The 17,748-nt window shown below is 32.4% G+C and overlaps 1 protein-coding gene across 3 annotated transcripts in view; it reads left to right on the top strand.

Moving 5' to 3' along the window:
- The window catches only part of LRRC9 (leucine rich repeat containing 9), a 119,205-nt gene that overhangs the window by 49,710 nt on the left and 51,747 nt on the right, over positions 1 to 17,748 (top strand). For all 3 annotated transcript variants that reach the window (XM_076003995.1, XM_012785674.3, XM_012785676.3), the window contains 6 exons: positions 732 to 854; positions 1,508 to 1,623; positions 4,528 to 4,740; positions 8,836 to 8,955; positions 15,027 to 15,218; positions 16,436 to 16,561. In XM_076003995.1, the coding sequence (XP_075860110.1) occupies positions 732 to 854; positions 1,508 to 1,623; positions 4,528 to 4,740; positions 8,836 to 8,955; positions 15,027 to 15,218; positions 16,436 to 16,561 (890 nt within the window). The remainder of the gene's footprint in view (positions 1 to 731; positions 855 to 1,507; positions 1,624 to 4,527; positions 4,741 to 8,835; positions 8,956 to 15,026; positions 15,219 to 16,435; positions 16,562 to 17,748) is intronic.

Raw genomic sequence — 17,748 nt, 5'->3', positions numbered from 1 at the left:
TTGAATCTAGAAAGAGCTCCTTACTTGAAAAAACTGTTTGCTTATTCTTTATCATTCTTCTCCATTCTCATCTTAACAAATACCTTATGATGTCCTGTTAGATCCTTCTGGAATGTTTTCCAAAACAACTAGTTTCTCTCAACTTATTTTTATATCTTGTACATAGTAAAAATAAACCAAAAATCATTTGAATGTTTTATGCTTTGTGATTAGAAATTATTTCTTCAGATTCATTGGCTCCTAGGGATCTTTCATATTTAGTAAATCCCAAGGATCCCTAAGAATCTAAAGGAAAACGAAATGTCCATCCATTCAGTAGACGTGTATTGAGTGCCTTCTACCGTGTGCTAGGTGCTACTGTTATAGAGATGAATTTTTACCGAGTTGGCAACAAAAAAACTTTTCTTACTTTTAACTACTTAATAGAAAACCATGCTAAATTATTGTGTTCTCTCCTTCTTCCTTTTCTGTAAAGTTTTGCCTGATGTAATCATGAGATTCCTCTTTTACAACCATTTCATTTATTGATCAAATATTTGCTGATCTTCTATTTTGGATAAGGCAGTGTGCTGTGTACTGTGTGCTATACAGTAACAAACAGGACAGCCAGGATCTCTACCTTTATAGAACACACACAGTCAAGTCCGGGGCCAATAAAAAAGGTTCTATTGGAAAATTATTAAAGTAAATTATTGTTAAAAATTCTTTCTTTCTTTTTTTTTTATATTTAGGGATCCTCCTCATTACAAAGGTTTTCCTTGGCCAGAGTGTTCAGGCTAATGAGCAAGAATCCATCAGTCAAGCCAACTATCCAATGTTTAATTCAGTGTTCATTCCTCGGAAATATTTACTAAGTATGTCTGCCATAAAGAGAAATGTGATTTCATCTCTTTGAATGCAAAATGTTTGTGTTTAATACAGATGCTTATAGTTTAGCCTCTACCTAACAAACTTTATAGACTTTTCTACAAAAATCTATTCCTGGCCACTAATAATTCTCTTGATCTCTACCTCAGTAACATTTATGTGTGTGTGTGTGTGTGTGTGTGTGTGTGTGTGTGTGTGTGTGTATGTGTGTGTGCATGTAGTTTATTTGGAAGATTTACATTTAATTATATATCTGTGTGTGTGTATGTTTTTATATACAAGTTTTCAAAGGATAAAAAGCCACTGAACTTTTAACAACAAGGCTTTTAGAGTAATATTAATACATTTGTCAAAGACACATGACCACACATTGAATAGAAATGTGAAAAAGTATGAAAAGGAAAAGGATATGAATGAAATTAAACCTACTAGTCTATGCAGTGAAAGGATGACTGGTATTTATAGAATTAAGGCACTTGGGGAGGGAATAAAGGGGACAGGGAGATAAAAGAAAAAAACCCTCAATAATATAATTGTTAGAACTTACTGAGGTTATTTATTATCTATGTAAAAATGAAAAAGTATATTATGTTTCATTTGGAAGAATGTTTGTTTTGCTTGTTTTTGTTTTTTACTCTAGATTCTATCATAGGACAAAGAAACTGTGATTGCAGCATTCGGCAGTGCAAGTGGTTTGTCTTTGATCATGACCTTGTTTTGCCAGAATACGTTGTTGAATTTGAGTATATTACAGTGGTATGAATTGTTATATATTTTTAAAAACTGGTATTCCTTAAATGGTAACAGAATAGTAATTTGAATTCTAATAATGTTATGTCAAGTTTATACTGTATGTGTGTAATTGTTATTCTGTGAAGGACTTAATTCTCAAAACAAATCATTATGACACCTAAATATTTTATTATACAAATATATTACATGAGTAATATATGGTTATAGTCTCATTAGAAAAGATTCAAACTACATTGAAAACTATCTAACAAATATGAAAATCTGCCTTCACTTTAACCCAGCTGCCACTCCCTTTTACCAAGGCATCCACTGTTAGCAGTTTTGTGGGTTTGTTTTCAATCTTTTTCCATGTGTTTACATAGTAGAAACAAATTTTAAGTATTCTGTGATGTTTTGTGCCTTTAACAATATATCTTGAACATATTCCACTTTTGTACATATAGGGGTATACTTCATTCTTTTGGTGTCTGCGTATTATTCAGTAATACTCTGAGTTATTTGACTATTCCCCTGTAGATAGATTCTATCCAGTTTTTTAATATTTTAAAGAAGTATCAGTGAACATCATCAATGATACATCTCTATACAAATATGGAAGTTTTTCCACAGGATAGATTTGCAGAAAACTTGGAGAGTGAAAGGATATATGCATTTTAAATTTTATGAGATTTTGCCAAATTGTCTCCATAAAGACTTACTTTACTAATTTCCAACAGTGTGTGACAGTGCTTGTCTCTTTGCATCTTTACCAACACAAAATACTATCAGTCTTTTTTTGAGGGGAGCCCACTATGATGGGCAAAAAACCAAGATATTTTATTCTTCTATATGCTTAAAATTATTTATAGTTTTATGAATCAAATATTATATCTTTTGACCATTTTATATTAGACTCTATCTTTTTCATAATGACTGGAAAAATCCTTATGTGCATTCGGATATTAATCCTTTAGCTTATTCTATGTTGCATATATTTTCTGTCACTTGCTTTTAATTTTATATGTAACAAAAACTTAGTTCTTAATTTAATTTGTAATTTACAACTTAATTTTTAAGATATAAGAATCTCTCTGGATTATGAATTTTATGTTTTGTTTCAAAAATCTCATAATATTATAAATATTCTCCTTTATTTTCTTCCAATACTTACATAACTGTTTTAAGACCTTTAGCTTTTTTAATCCATCTACATATTGTTTTATAATGTATAAAAGAAGAGTAGTCAAATAATTTTTTTCTTAAAAATAAGCAGGTACTTGTTGAAGCATTATCTTTTTTGCTCTATTATGAAATAGTATCTTTATTGTTAAAATTATTTTCAAATTTAGGGATCTATTTATAGACTCTATTCTTTTCTATTGATTTCTTTGTCTAATTTTGGACCCCTACCACATTTGTTTTGGTTATTACAACCTTGATGATATGTTTTGATATATAATAGAGTGGATTCCCTTCTTCTACCCACACTCATCTTTTTTAAAATCTTCTTGGGCCAGGTGCAGTGGCTCACACCTGTAATTCCAGCACTTTGGGAGGCCAAGGTGAGAGGATCACTTGAGGCCAGGAGTTTGAGACCAGCTTGGGCAACATAGTGAGATCCAATCTCTACAAAAAATAAATAAATAAGTAAATAAATAAATTGGCCAGGTGTGGTGGTACTCTGAGGTGGGAGGATTGCTTGAGCCCAGGGGTTTGAGGCTGTAGTGAGCTATGATCATACCACTGCATTCCAGCCTGGGTAGCAGAATAAGACCGTGTTTCAATCAATCGATATATTTATTTATTTATTGGATTTTCTTGGCTATTTTTGAACATTATCTTTTCTAAATAAAATTTAGAATAGCTTGTCAAGTTCTATTTAAAAATCCTATTAGGGTTTGAAATTATGTTGAATTTAAAACTTAATTTGGGGTCAACTGACTACTTTGTAATATTGGGCTTCTCATCCAGGAACATGAAAACGTATTCCATTTCTTTGAGTCCTCTCTTATAGTTTTCTTTATGTATATCTTCAACATTTCTTGTTAAATAGAGTTCTGGGAATTTATACTTTATATTGCTATCATGAATGGGATTATATCAGTCATGGATGCTTTTAGCAGAAAATATATAAGCCCAGAGAAACAGTAAACAGATAGTGAAGTTCATTTACCTCACATAAGTAAGAAGAAGCCAAGAGGTGGGCAGTCCCTGGTTGTTGTGACTGTACAATGTCAGGAAAGACCTTTAGTCCCATCATCCTTCTGCTTGTCTTCATGAGCTCTTTTGAGCTGATGATTCAGTTCTTACTTCACTTCTGGGAAGTTTGCTTTTCTAAGTTTCTTGATTGTTTCTTCTCTTCCATTCTCTATTAAGCCCTCTGGAACCTCTATTGTTTAAACATTGGGCAGTCTGAATTGATCCTCCATATCTTTTTATTTTTTTCTCTCATATTTTACATCTCCATTTCTTAATTCTTTGTTCTTACAGGTTTGCTCAGTATTAGCTTTTACATTGCTAATTTGATCTGCTTCCACATCCATTTGGTTTCTCAGAGCATTTACTAATTTTTTTAAATTTTAATAATTATTTTTATCTTAGCTTTGCAATGTATACCCTATTTTCTTTTCTATGGTAGCCTATTATTTTATTATAAATGCTTTATTCTCTTAGATTTTTAAAAATTCTCTGATGAACGATTTGGTTTCTTCTAGAGCCAGTTTTCAGTGGGTAGGAATGGACACACCCATGCTTAGCCTACAATCTTAATCTACTCTCATAGATTTCCTAATGTAATTCTGATCATCACAGATATTACTGTATAACCAAAAAAAGTCAGTTCATCTTTTCTACACAGCCTATTTGTTTTCAAAATGAAAAATACAGTAACTGAATTTTTGATATTGATATTTTTAATAAATTTTTTAGGTCAAGGCTCACTCTTTATTTTCTTCATTCAACAATGTTATTCTAGAAGAAAGCAAAAAAAATTCAGAAGGATCCATATTGTCCCAGGATTTGAAATTTGATGATGAAGTTATAAAAATGCAGCCCAAGATCAAGCCCCGACCAAAACTTATTAGTTTGGATGATAAAATAATTCTTTCCCTTGCCAAGACTAGCATTTTCAGTCATATTGTGGTGAGTATTATGAGGAATAAAATTTGGGGACAGGAATCTTTGATTTGACAGGAATCTAGCATATGACATCTGAAGATATTAAACTACTTATCTGATGATGTCAGGCATCATGCTACCTAATTTAAAAGTGCCCAGACCTCTTTACATGGACTAGATCAGTGATATAAAGTGAATCACATATGTAATTTTAAATTTTCTAGTGGCTATGTTTTAAAAAGTAAAAAAGGTAAAATTAATTTTAATAATACATTTTATTTAACCCAATTGTCTTACACTGTTTTCTGTTGCTATAACAGAATACCACAGACTGGGTAATTTATAAAGAAATGAAGTTTATTTTTATTTAGCTCATGGAGGCTGGGAAGTCCAAGAGCAGATTGCCAGCATGTGGTGAGGGCCTTCTTGATGTATCATAAAATGGCAAAGGACATCACATGGCAAGAGGGCAAGAGCAAGATAGCTAGCGAGAACTCATTTTTATAACAAATACACTCCCAAGATAACAGACCCACTTCTGTGACAGTAACTTTAATCCATTCATGAGGGCAGAGACCTCATTAATCCATTAATCTATTTGACGGCAGAGAGATTAAGTTCCCAACAAATGGACATTCAAACTATAGCATCAATATACCTAAAATATTATCATTTTAACGTGTAACCAACATGAAGATTCATTAATGAGATAGTTTCATATTAAATCTTTGAATTCTGGAATATATTTTACATTCTTAGCACATCTCAATTTAAGACTAGCCTCATTTCAAGTTCTCAATAGCCACTTGAGGTAGCATTCCAATTAGTAAAGGATTTTATTCCTAAATAACCAATAAACTCTTTTTAAATGATTAAGATGAAGGCAGATAAGTTTCAAATCAGTTTCTAGATTAATCAACATAGAATATAGGAGCTTTATCTTTAAAAAATTAATCAATAGAATTTGAATTACTAGTTAAAGTGACTTGCTTCATGCTGAGGCAATTCTATTGAAATATTAAGCATACTTCCATATCTGACTTTCAGATCTGTCCATTTAAGTTCTGCTACTACCACTGTATTCAAACTGCCGTCATTCATAACTAGACTACTATCATAGCCTTCCAACCAGGCTCTCTGTACTCTACCATCACAATATTGCACAACTCCAGGAAGTACCATTCACATTACACCCTGTTAATGTGTTGTTTGGATGCCATTCATTGTATAACTGAATAGAACTCAATGTAAGGTGAATAGAGGCCGAGTGTGGTGACTCACGCCTGTAATCCTAGCACTCTGGGAGGCTGAGGTGGGCAGATCACTCAAGGTCAGGAGTTTGAAACCAGCCAGAGCAAGAGTGAGACCCTGTCTCTACTAAAAATAGAAAGGAATTAATTGGCCAACTAAAAATATATAGAAAAAAATTAGCCAGGCATGGTGGTGCATGCCGGTAGTCCTAGCTACTCGGGAGGCTACGACAGAAGGATCACTTGAGCCTAGGAGTTTGAGGTTGCTGTGAGCTAGGCTGATGCCTCGGCACTCTGGCCCGGGCAACAGAGTGAGATTCTGTGTCAAAAAAAAAAATAGGGTGAATATAGGGGTAGGGTGCCCCTTGGGCTTCGCAACAGAGGCCCTGTCCTGTTTCCATTAATGTTCAGTATAGTGATTACAGAGCAATCTTCTGGCTGACCGTATTGAAAAATTATTATTTTTTTACTATAATGTTGAGATTTAATATTTAAGTAATACATTTTTTATAAAACTTTAGTAATGAAATGTTTTTAAAAATGTGTTCTTATTGGATTGAGCTTCTGCAATATGTATTCTTGTAGGTTTAAAGAGATTAAATAAAAGTAAAAAACCAGCACCAGAAAGCAGGTCTTTTGATTATTTTGGTGTGCAAAACAAAAAACAGAGAGGAAGAGAATAAGACTGCACAATACCGTGGCCTTCCTGTGACCCCTACCTGACTTGGCATTAGTTGGATCAATACCCCTGACATATAAATAAAGAGGAATTTTACCTTTAATTTGCCTATGCTACTTTAAAACTAGCAAACTTTCTAGGGTGTCTAGTAAGATTACTAGATATTATTATATATATTATATATATTATAGTCCACTCCTTCGTGTCATTACTGTGAGAATTTTAAGGTATATTCCTCTTATTTTCTTTTCAGTGTTCCACACTAAATTGGGTTTTATGAGAAAATCCATAAAAATAAATATATATATAGAAAATAAAATAGAAATAACCCTCCCCAGATTATGTAACATATAATTTCATATTCTCTTATAGCATAATTAGATACTTAAAATTAGAGTTGTCAGTTGTATGTCTGGATTTAACATTGATTTATTCACCTAGAATTTGCTGAAAATTTTCTGTGTCTTAGGCAATGAGTTATGTATTGGGGATTCCAAAGGAATAAATTATTTTCCCTGCCCCAAGAACATCAGTTTAGTGGAGGAGATAGATATGTAAACAAATGTAGGAAGCTCAGAATTGTTGAGAGAGCTGTATAGAAAGAGATGAGTTTTGAGTGAATTTTTTAAAGGATATGAGAAATTTAGTTGTTTAATTTTCTAGACAAAGATAATACTCCATGTGTAGGCACATGGTTTTGAAAGATCCTGGTGTCTTCAGGCAACACTGAGAAATTCAGTGACTAGGATATAGGATTATGACAGTAGGAAGCAGAGGTGTAGGTTGGAGTTCAAGGAAGAGATACAAAGCTGAGGAAGAGTAGAAAGTTATATCCAAATGAGAATACATTTTGGAAGCCAGATTAAAAGTTTAGATTCTTTAAGGAACAGGCTTTCTGTTTTTAAAAACCCTAACTTGGGCAGCATGTGGATGGATTTAACTGAAGTCAGACTGGTGGTATAGAAATCTAGCATAAAACTATTGCAGTAGTCCAAAGGAGAAATAATGGTCTGTACTAAGGCACCAGGAGTGGTGATGTAATGGTGTGGTTAATGGTAATAATTGGAGACACATTTCTATAATCAAATGTAAATGGGGAAAAAAGAGGAAAGGGGTTATCAACAGTATGTTAGATAGATAGTGAAACACTTAATCAGACATATAGGGAAGATAATGAATTCAGTTGTAGACGTAAGTGTAAGGTATCTATAGAATCTATCATAGATGATACTCATATGTGACTTGTAAAGTAACTAGTCTGCATAAATTGGCCCTTCTTAAAAATTTCAGCTATTTTGACAGCTATTAGAACTTTGTTTCTCCCTTCCAGGAAGTTAGTTATGTCCACAGTATAAAGTATAGGGTGGTGGTGGTGAGCAAAGAGGGCTGGGAGATAGATACTTGATTTTATCATGATAATACCCATTTGTTGTAAATATTGTTGTCAGTTATATTAATACATTTTCTTGTGCCATTGTTTATTTTGTAAGCTGTACATAAATATAGTCTTCACTTAATACCATCCACAACATTGTAATTTAAAGACAGAAAAACATGTAGACATCAGTATCTTCCCTAAATATAAATATGTGATAATATTTCTTTTCTATATAACCCAGGGTGAAATGGATAGGGGAAGTCTGGGCCAAATTGTGATACAGGCACTGTCTTAGATACTCTCCCACCTCCTTCTTCACCTTTCTGTCCTCTTACTTCAACATAGTCAGCCTTTCTTCCTTGGACCAGTGCCCTCATGCAGTTTCCTGCAGTTGGCATATCCTTGTCATCTCTCTCCTGTCAGGTACTGTATCTGACACCCAAAATTTTCAGGGCCTATATTATTCACTGATTAGCCTAAGAAATAGATCTTCCCTAATAAACATCTTAACACATATATTAGACTATTTTCTAAAAAGAATTTAATGCCAGTCGCTGATAAACTTAGACCAAGTAGGAAATCATATTAATCAATAACAAGGTTCAGTGATATTAATACTATTATAAACTGTCTTTTACCGTTTAACATAGTAGATATTTTCTTACTGGTACTCTCTTAATGTATAAAAGAACTGTTTTCTCATTTTATATTGTATTGGCTGAAGTCATTGTTCTAAACATTTTAGATATCCACATTTCAGTATGATGTATAATGTAATCTGTCTTATTGATTTATATGTTCTTTTGCTTCAGAGTCTGAATCTACATGGGAACAGCTTGAGTAAATTGAGAGATCTTGCCAAGTTAACAGGACTTCGGAAACTGAATATTAGCTTTAATGAATTTACTTGTTTAGATGATGTATACCACTTGGTAAGAACTCTCCTTTTCAAATCTGAAAAAGTTTAACTCATATAAATGGTGGTTGTAAGGGCCTAGCGGGTAGCAGAAATGGGGAGATGTTGCTCAAAGGGTACAAACTTTCAATTATAAAATGAACAAGCCCTGGGTATCTAATGTTCAGCAGGGGTGGTGATGGATATGTTAATTAATTAGATTGTGGTAATCATTACAAATGTATACATATATCAGATCATCATGTTGTATACCTTGAATATATTCAAACTTCATCTGTCAATTTAATATTTTAAAAAACTTTGGTGTAGCAAAAAATATCAAAGATAAAGAGCAAATGATAAATTAGAATAAATATTTGAAAGAACTATCTTTTTGAAAATATTTAAGTAAAATAAAATAATTAATGGATAAACTATTTTTGTAATTATGACTTCATATATACCATATGCAAGATTATACATTCCAAATCAGGAATAAGACACATATATGCCTAATTATGTTACTTTCTCTAAAACAGGTCTTAGATTTAGCTTCTGTTTGCAGACCAAATATATACCTCTGGTCATATCTGATTTCTAGCCACTTTAAATATATTAAAATAATTTCTCAAATTTGTTTTTAAAATGTCCTTTGGTGTCATTTCCATTTTCTTCTGCTCTTGTTTTCCCACTCTTCTTTTTCTCTTTCTTGTGAGTCCCTATTTCTTTACCTTCTAGTTCACCACTTTACATTTAACACTGCCAAACTTCCCATCTGCTCATTGTCCAGGTTGTTATTTCTCTTTCTCTTTGTCTTGTCCTCTCTACCTGAATTGCACATGCATAGATCTTGTTTGACTTGTGTTCATTTTATGATATATCATAGGATAATATAGTAATGCAGATGTACACATAGGCAAGGATCTTGTCTGACTTTTGTTTTCTTCATTGTATATCATATAACAAAAATAATTACATATGTGGTTCCAGAAATTCAACCCAGCATCCCCTGTTTCCATGGATCCCAGGTCAGTCACATGCCTTTTTAAAATACATCATCATTCTCAGCTCTTGTTCATTCTCTCCTCTATCTCCCTGCAACCACATCAAAGCCTTTGCATTGCTTCTTCTACCATTGTGCTGGGAGCTATTTCTTTTACTTAGGTTTTATTGTTAAATCCTCTCCCTTGTTTCTTTTGGTAGGTCTAAGCCCTTTTAAATCAACAGAATCCCTGATAGTCTAGGTTCAGTATGCAGCTGAGGAAAAAAACCATAGTTTAAAAGAGGTGCAGGACTGTGTGTAGATTATTGGCATTTTTATTTAATTTTTTCTAATAATTTAGTAGCAGGTCCAGAGGTTATCATAGTCATTATAATTTTGCTAAAGCACAAATTGGAAGAATAAACTCTAAGTCTTAGATAGTGAGTGTACTTAGCCAGCTTCCCAGCATTTATTTTTCAATATGGCTTTGCTGATCTCTTTTAATACAAAAATTACTTTCATAATCACAGCCTCATAGCCTACTTGTTGGAGGAATATTATCATGGTCATTTTACAGATAAGGGAACTGGATAAATTTTATGCTCAAGTGGTAGTTCAAATTTTAGAATTAGCAAATGTGGCTAGATATAGACCTCTCGAACATCAGGCGTCTGGCTTATGTCTCTAAAAATGACTATAAGGATGTTAAAGGTGGCCAGAGAGAGGAGATACTCTACATGGATATACACAAATGTATATTTTTCATTTTATTGTAAGATAAAACACAGATACAGAAAACCACATACTACAATTGTATGACTCAGTACGTAGTTGTAAGGTGAACATGCTTATAACCAGCATCCAGGTCAAGAAATAGAACTTTGTCACCTAGGACAAAATCCCCTTCTATGTGCCCCATCCCTTCTTCCCACAAGAAATTATCCTGACCTCCATAGTAATCTTTCCCCGCATATTTTCCTGATAGTTCTCCCTGCCAAATGTACATCCCTAACACAATAGTTTCGTTTTGCCATTTTGAAAAATGTACTATATTTTGTTCTTGTTGGCAACTAGTTATTTTATTTATGGCAGCTTACTATTACAGAAGAAGTTAACATGCATTATATAAAAGTAGAAAATGTAAGCCAACAACAACAAAACATATTCTCGCCCCTCAGAGATCACTGTTAATACCTTTGTACTGTGTCTTTTAAGTTTCTTTTAATTTATAGATTTCCCTTCCATTTCCCATAGTTTATCTCTAGAAATATTTGGGCCCTTTGACCTAAAGAGTTTTCCTCAGTCTGGACCCTGCTGACTTGCTTACTTAAGATACAACCCTACTGGCCTTTCATCCTCCATATTTCCTGCAAATTGGCAAGCGGATCCAGAGATTGGATCAGACCCAGGTTCTATTCTTCTGGCAAGACTAATGTTTGAAAAGACTGTAGGAAACACATAATATCTGGTTGTCTCACTTTCATGATGCCAGAAACCATTATTACTTAATGCCCATATCTTTTAATTCATTGGGGATTACAAAAATGGTTACATTCTTATTCTATCACTTTTTTCATGTATTAGTTGGAATACTTTTACCAAAAGACTTTTCTCCTTATTTCATTACCTGTGGTAGCATTACCCAGTGGTAGCATTCACATAGATAGTACAGAATAGATGCTTGATTACTTACCTTTATTTACCAGTTTTCAAGATAATGAGTTGGTTCCCTATAATTTCCCAAAGGTGAGCAATTCTTTTTTGTTTTAATATCATTTTAAGTGCAGGGACTTAACACATGTTTGATTAGATTCAGTCCATTGAACTTATCATGGTTGAAACTCAAATTGTTTCATCCTTAGCCAGTGAGAACATTTTAAAGTTAGCTCCTTTTGCCAGGACTCTAATGGTCTTTGATAGCTTCTTTGACATCTGGTATGACAAGATGTTCCATATACATCTTATATATTTTCTGTTGTAGACATGGGATAAGCCATTTCTTCACAGAGCCCTGGTTTCTTTTAGAGAAAAGTGGTATTTTAGAAACACCATCAGCATTGGTCATTATTTGTAGGTATTTTCACCTGACAGAACTTGTTAAGGGAGGATGTGAAAAAATATATGTGTATGTGTAAGCATAGTTAAAAATAACTTTGTGACTTTATATTGATACTTCCAATTCAGATTTAAGACTACAAAACCTTTAATCTCTGTTATATACATCTATATCATTTTTCTCATACAAGAATCCTGATTCTCAAGGATATGAGATGATAAAACTAGAATATTTAATAACTACTCATTTGTTTTATCCCCCATTATACACACAACAGCCTCAGAATGACAATTCTTATACTCTCACCAATATTATTTACTGGAAAGATTTTCTAAAAATTTTGTGTATGTTCTTCCTATTCTTCCCCATTTAAAAAAATAATTAAAATAATTACAGCATATCTACATTGTTAGAGCATGTTGCCTTATACTCTATACACTCTCTCTTTTAGTTTATTGGTAGCTGTATATTTAATTCTTATCACCAGTCCTTATCATATCCAATCAATAAACATTTATGCAATCAATAAACATTTTGACTGTCTGAAATATGTTCTATTATAGATCATCAAGATCAGCTTATGGGAACAATATCTCTTCAGTTACTGCATGTAACAGTTTAACTATGTCCTTTATATTAATACTTGAAAGACAGCTTTGCTAGATAGATTATAAAATTCTTGGCTCACAGTTTCTTTTTAGGGACATCTTAAATGTTATTCCATTTTGTTCTGTCACAAAGTGTTACTGTAGAAAAGTCTGATGAGAATGTATGATGTTTTTTACCTCTTACAAGTCACAAGCTTTTTTTCTTCTGGATGGCCAAAGAACTTTTTAAATTTTCTTTAAAGTATAATAATTTTACTAGAATTTATCTTGGCATTGGTTGTTCTGGGTTGATATTTCAGATTCACAATATAATCTTCTAATATATAGTCTAAAATAATTTTTTCTTTCAGGAAAGTTGTTTTGAACTGGAAGTTTTTAGCAATTTTTCTGTTTCCCTGCTTTTGTTTTCTTCTTCAGGGACTCTCATTATCCATATGTGGAATCTTCATCTATCTTCAATATTTGTTACTTTCTCTTGAGTCCTTTTTTCTCTTCATTTATTCATTAATTTTTTTTTGTCTTTTCACCTTGTATTTCTCTTAAAGCATTATCTGTTGTCTTTATTCATTTTTGTGTTTGACTAAGTCTTCATTTCTGATATTATTTTATTACTTTATTTCAATTTTTTTTCTGGTTTCTTTCACCTCAATTCTAAGTTTTTCTAATCCAGATTTTTGTTGTTATTTTATGTTTTGTATTGTAACTAACATCTTTTTGCTTGTTTTGAAATAGTAAGTTAATAGCCATGATCTGCTTCTTGAGCTTACCTTTCTGGTGTACTTTTATTGCTGGCAGCAATATTAGTCTCTCCTTTCCTTTCTCTCTCTCTCTCTCCATCTCTCTCTCCCTCCTTATCCTCTCTCTCATAGGTTTGTTTTGGATTTGACCTCAGTATGTTTTTGCTGTTCATTTTTAAGTGAAATTAATTTAAAAGCAACTTTTATATGTAAAAAGTATATGTAACAAATTAAAGTCTTAGAGATTTCTTATAAACAAATAAAATGAAGTTCTGAATAAATAGCCAAAGGCAAGAAAAGCAATAAACAAAAAAAGAAATTTAAAAATGGTTAATATAAACACATGGAAAGATATTCAACTTCACTGGTAATAAATAATGTAAATTAAAATAAGGCAGGTGGATCAGTGAGTATTTGAGGAAATGGGCATTTCCATATTCTACTCTTAGAAGAAAATTTTGGTACAAACTTCCTTGAACTCTGTTTGTCAGTATTTATCAAGAGTCTTAGTAATACCAAATCCTTAGAACCAGTAATCCTATTTTTAAAAACCTGTTCTTAAGGCCGGGTGCGGTGGCTCAAGCCTGTAATCCTAGCACTCTGGGAGGCCGAGGCGGGCGGATTGCTCGAGGTCAGGAGTTCGAAACCAGCCTGAGCAAGACCCCGTCTCTACTATAAATAGAAAGAAATTAATTGGCCAACTAATATATATATATATAAAATTAGCCGGGCGTGGTGGCGCATGCCTGTAGTCCCAGCTACTTGGGAGGCTGAGGCAGAAGGATTGCTTGAGCCCAGGAGTTTGAGGTTGCTGTGAGCTAGGCTGACGCCACGGCACTCACTCTAGCCTGTGCAACAAAGCGAGACTCTGTCTCAAAAAAAAAAAAAAAAAACCTGTTCTTAAAAAAATTTTCAGAGTTGTAGTTAAAATATAATGCTCATGGATGTTTGTTGTTTTGTTGCCAACAATTAGAAACATAAAAGTTCATGGTAAAATGTTTAAAACAATTATAATAATTTACATAGTAGAATATTACATAGTTTTGAAAAATTATTTCATAGAATATTTACTAATGTGAGAGAATGTTAAAAGAATACAAAATTCTACATATCTGTTTTATATAAGAAAAATATATGTGCATATAATAAAAAACAATGTTTCGGTAGTTCTTTCTAAGCAATAGAATTATATATTCTTTCTATTTTTTCTTTTCAATTATTTACTATGTTTCCAATTTCTAACAGGGAACATGTGTTACTCTTATGATTTAAAACATATTATTAAAAAGTTTGCACTTTTGAAAAAGAAAATTATAGTATTGAATTAATAGATTTGGTTCCTACCTCTGAAGATGAATGCTTTTTAATTAGGCTATGGGTTCAATAGTATAAACTAGAAGCCTATATATTAAGAAGTGCATTTTGTTTGTTGGGCATAAGTTATCTTATCAATTTCTTTGTGCCCTCTCTCCTATGAAAACAAACTCTGCCACTGCATGTTACAAGGGTAAAGTGTGTGAATTAAGAGAGAATTACTAAAATGAAATACCTGTAGCTCTTTAGCTAAATACATATGTTGATATCATTATTGTAATACAATGACTGTTTAGGTTTTCTGTGAGGATACATAAAGTGTATGAAGTCCTTAGAGAATGATAGAGAAAAGAACTTTATAAATATAAATCATGATTTTCTTAGCATCACTTCTATTTGTATGTGTTGCAGTATAACCTTGAATACTTGGATGCAAGCCATAACCATGTGATAACCCTTGAGGGATTTAGAGGTCTGATGAAACTAAAGCACTTAGACTTGAGCTGGAATCAACTGAAAAAATCTGGTGATGAAATAAATATGTTATGCAAACATACAGCAAACCTTCTCACTCTTGATATTCAACATAATCCATGGCAAAAGGTATGTGACAGACATGTTTATAAAAAAGCACTTTAATTTCAAAGCCATTTCTCACTACTTTACTATTCAGTAATAGCTACATATAGGCAAACTAATTTTGCTTTTCTAGACTTTAAATCTTTCATATATTAAATTTAGTGTAGTGATCAAATAAATCAAATGTTATTATAAGAAAAGGCTATACTTTCATCTCGAATTTTTTGTAACCCCTAAAAGTTTGAGAACATTATTTCTTTGAGTCATTGATGTCATTGCTGATTGTAAACCTCCAGAGAGTTATATAGCTCAGTGTGCCAGAACCATACTGTAATAAGAAATAGGAACTCATGATAATATGATATAGTGAGAGAAGCATACTATTAAGGAAGAAACATAATTTGATTTATGATATTTAATATACAATCTGTGGTTGAAAAACATGCATTGTTTGTATTATTTGTTCTCTAAGTCCAGAAACCACCTCCCCTCATAAACTTATATAGTCTTTTGCTGTAAAAAGAAAGTTGATTGAACATTTTTTCTCATCACAAAATACATAGATTAATGCTAAGTAATTTCCATTCAAGGACTATACAAAAGCATATCTTCAGGTATTTAAAATAAGCCCAAGTGTATAACTTCAAGAATCTTCCTTTCTCTGCTTTTTAAAACATATATATAAGGCAGTGTGCAACATTTTGGAAAGAAACTAAAGCATGCTTGGTTCTATTAAGTTGGCCAGATTACTAAGTTTATATTGTTGTATTTCTTCTGTTTTGCTCAGCAAAATTGAAGAATATTTTTCTTTTGCCAAAGCAGACTTCCTGGATAATCACAGTACAACTATCTTCCTGTTGCCAAATTGGATTGTCAAGCGCTAAAGATCCATATTGAATCACACATGCAGATTGCTAGCTTACTGCTGATCTAGATAAACAAGAGTCACTGCAGTTGTTCTTTTAACACTTTCACCACAGTTACTTTTCAACAGCTTATGGGATTTCCCCCCTTCATAAGAGTAGGATCTTCTACTTTCAAACAAAATATTAATTCTTAAATATAACTTAATTTCAACTATTATGTAAAGAATTAAGTTAAGCCTTTATTTTTAGATACATGTATAATAAATAAGGAGATTCATAATTTTTAATTATGGAAAAGAATGAAAAAGCACTCATTTCCATGCCATAACATATATAATATTTTGTGAAAATTAACTTTTCGCTATTTTTCCCAAGCCAGCCACATTGAGGCTAAGTGTTATTGGCAGATTAAAGACTCTTACACATTTAGATGGAGTTCTCATTTCTGAAGAAGAAGCGACAGAAGCTATGAAATTTATTACTGGAACAAGGATAACTCAGGTTGGATTTTATTGTTTAAAATTTCTTGTGCTATTTGAAACATACAAATAATATTTCCCATATGCCTTTTCTGTCATTAAGATTTTATGTTCCTTCTTAGCATGTTAATAAAAATTAATATATAACAATCATATCACTTGATTTTTTTTTCTGTTTAAATGTACCCCATTTAAGTACCAGCTGGTTGTATGGATTCTCTTGATTCATCCCTGAACACTACCCCCCAAAATAATTCTAGGGTAACTGTTTTTTTTCCTGGTCACCTGAACTCACCAGAGTCCTTTCTAGAGCCTACATGAAAATAAGCAACTTTCTGAGGATAAGGTAAGCTTACAGGCCTTGAGAAAGCATTTGGTGAATTATCTACTTAGTATTGACATTATATGTGTCTGGCTGAATAAAACAAAACTTACAACAAGGGAGGAGGGGAAATACCTTTATTATCCAGATTAAGAATGCTATACTTTAGCCAAAGTAGCGTCAACATCCTAAATATCTCCAGTTATCTAGCTATTTACTCTTTGTGGAGTATTTAAAGATTAATTCCTTAAATGATGCAATGTTTAATTTTAGATCTATTCAAATGATAGAAAGAAACTTTTTTATTGATAAAAATATAATTAACACCCCTGAAGAAGAGTTGGGAATTTACCCTGTTAGAAATCAGAGCCTACTGAACTCCTTTAAGACAATGTGGTTTGGCACAAAGTTAGTCAAATAGACCAGTTGAACAGAATAAAATACCTAATATAGACCTATTCATCTGTGGAAACTTGATAAATAACAGAGCTGCCTTTGCACTACAGGGAGGCTATTCAATAAAAGGCACTGGGACAAGTACATTAAGGACTTCACTGTAAAAAGCAAAACCAAAAATGTTTTTGAAGGAAACATAAGAGATTATCATTATGATCTTGAGTTATTGGAGCATTTATTAGGCAAGAAACAAAGAGCATAAACCATAAAAGATTGGATTTGTCTACATTAAAATTAACATATCTTTTCCTCAAAGAAAGTGAAAAGACAAGCTACATACTGGGAAAAGAAATTTGCAATGCAACTGACAAAAGATATTCTTTATATACCCAGAATGTATAAGGAAAAAGATAAGCAACTGAACAGAAAAATGAGCAAATGATCTAAACAGACACTTCACTGAAGAGGAAATTGGGACAGCCAATTAACCT

The sequence above is a fragment of the Microcebus murinus genome, chromosome 6 (genome assembly GCF_040939455.1).
Source record: "Microcebus murinus isolate Inina chromosome 6, M.murinus_Inina_mat1.0, whole genome shotgun sequence".
NCBI lineage: Eukaryota > Metazoa > Chordata > Mammalia > Primates > Cheirogaleidae > Microcebus > Microcebus murinus.
The sequence above is the reverse complement of the archived record's forward strand: the minus strand, read 5'-3'. Positions and strand labels throughout refer to the sequence as shown.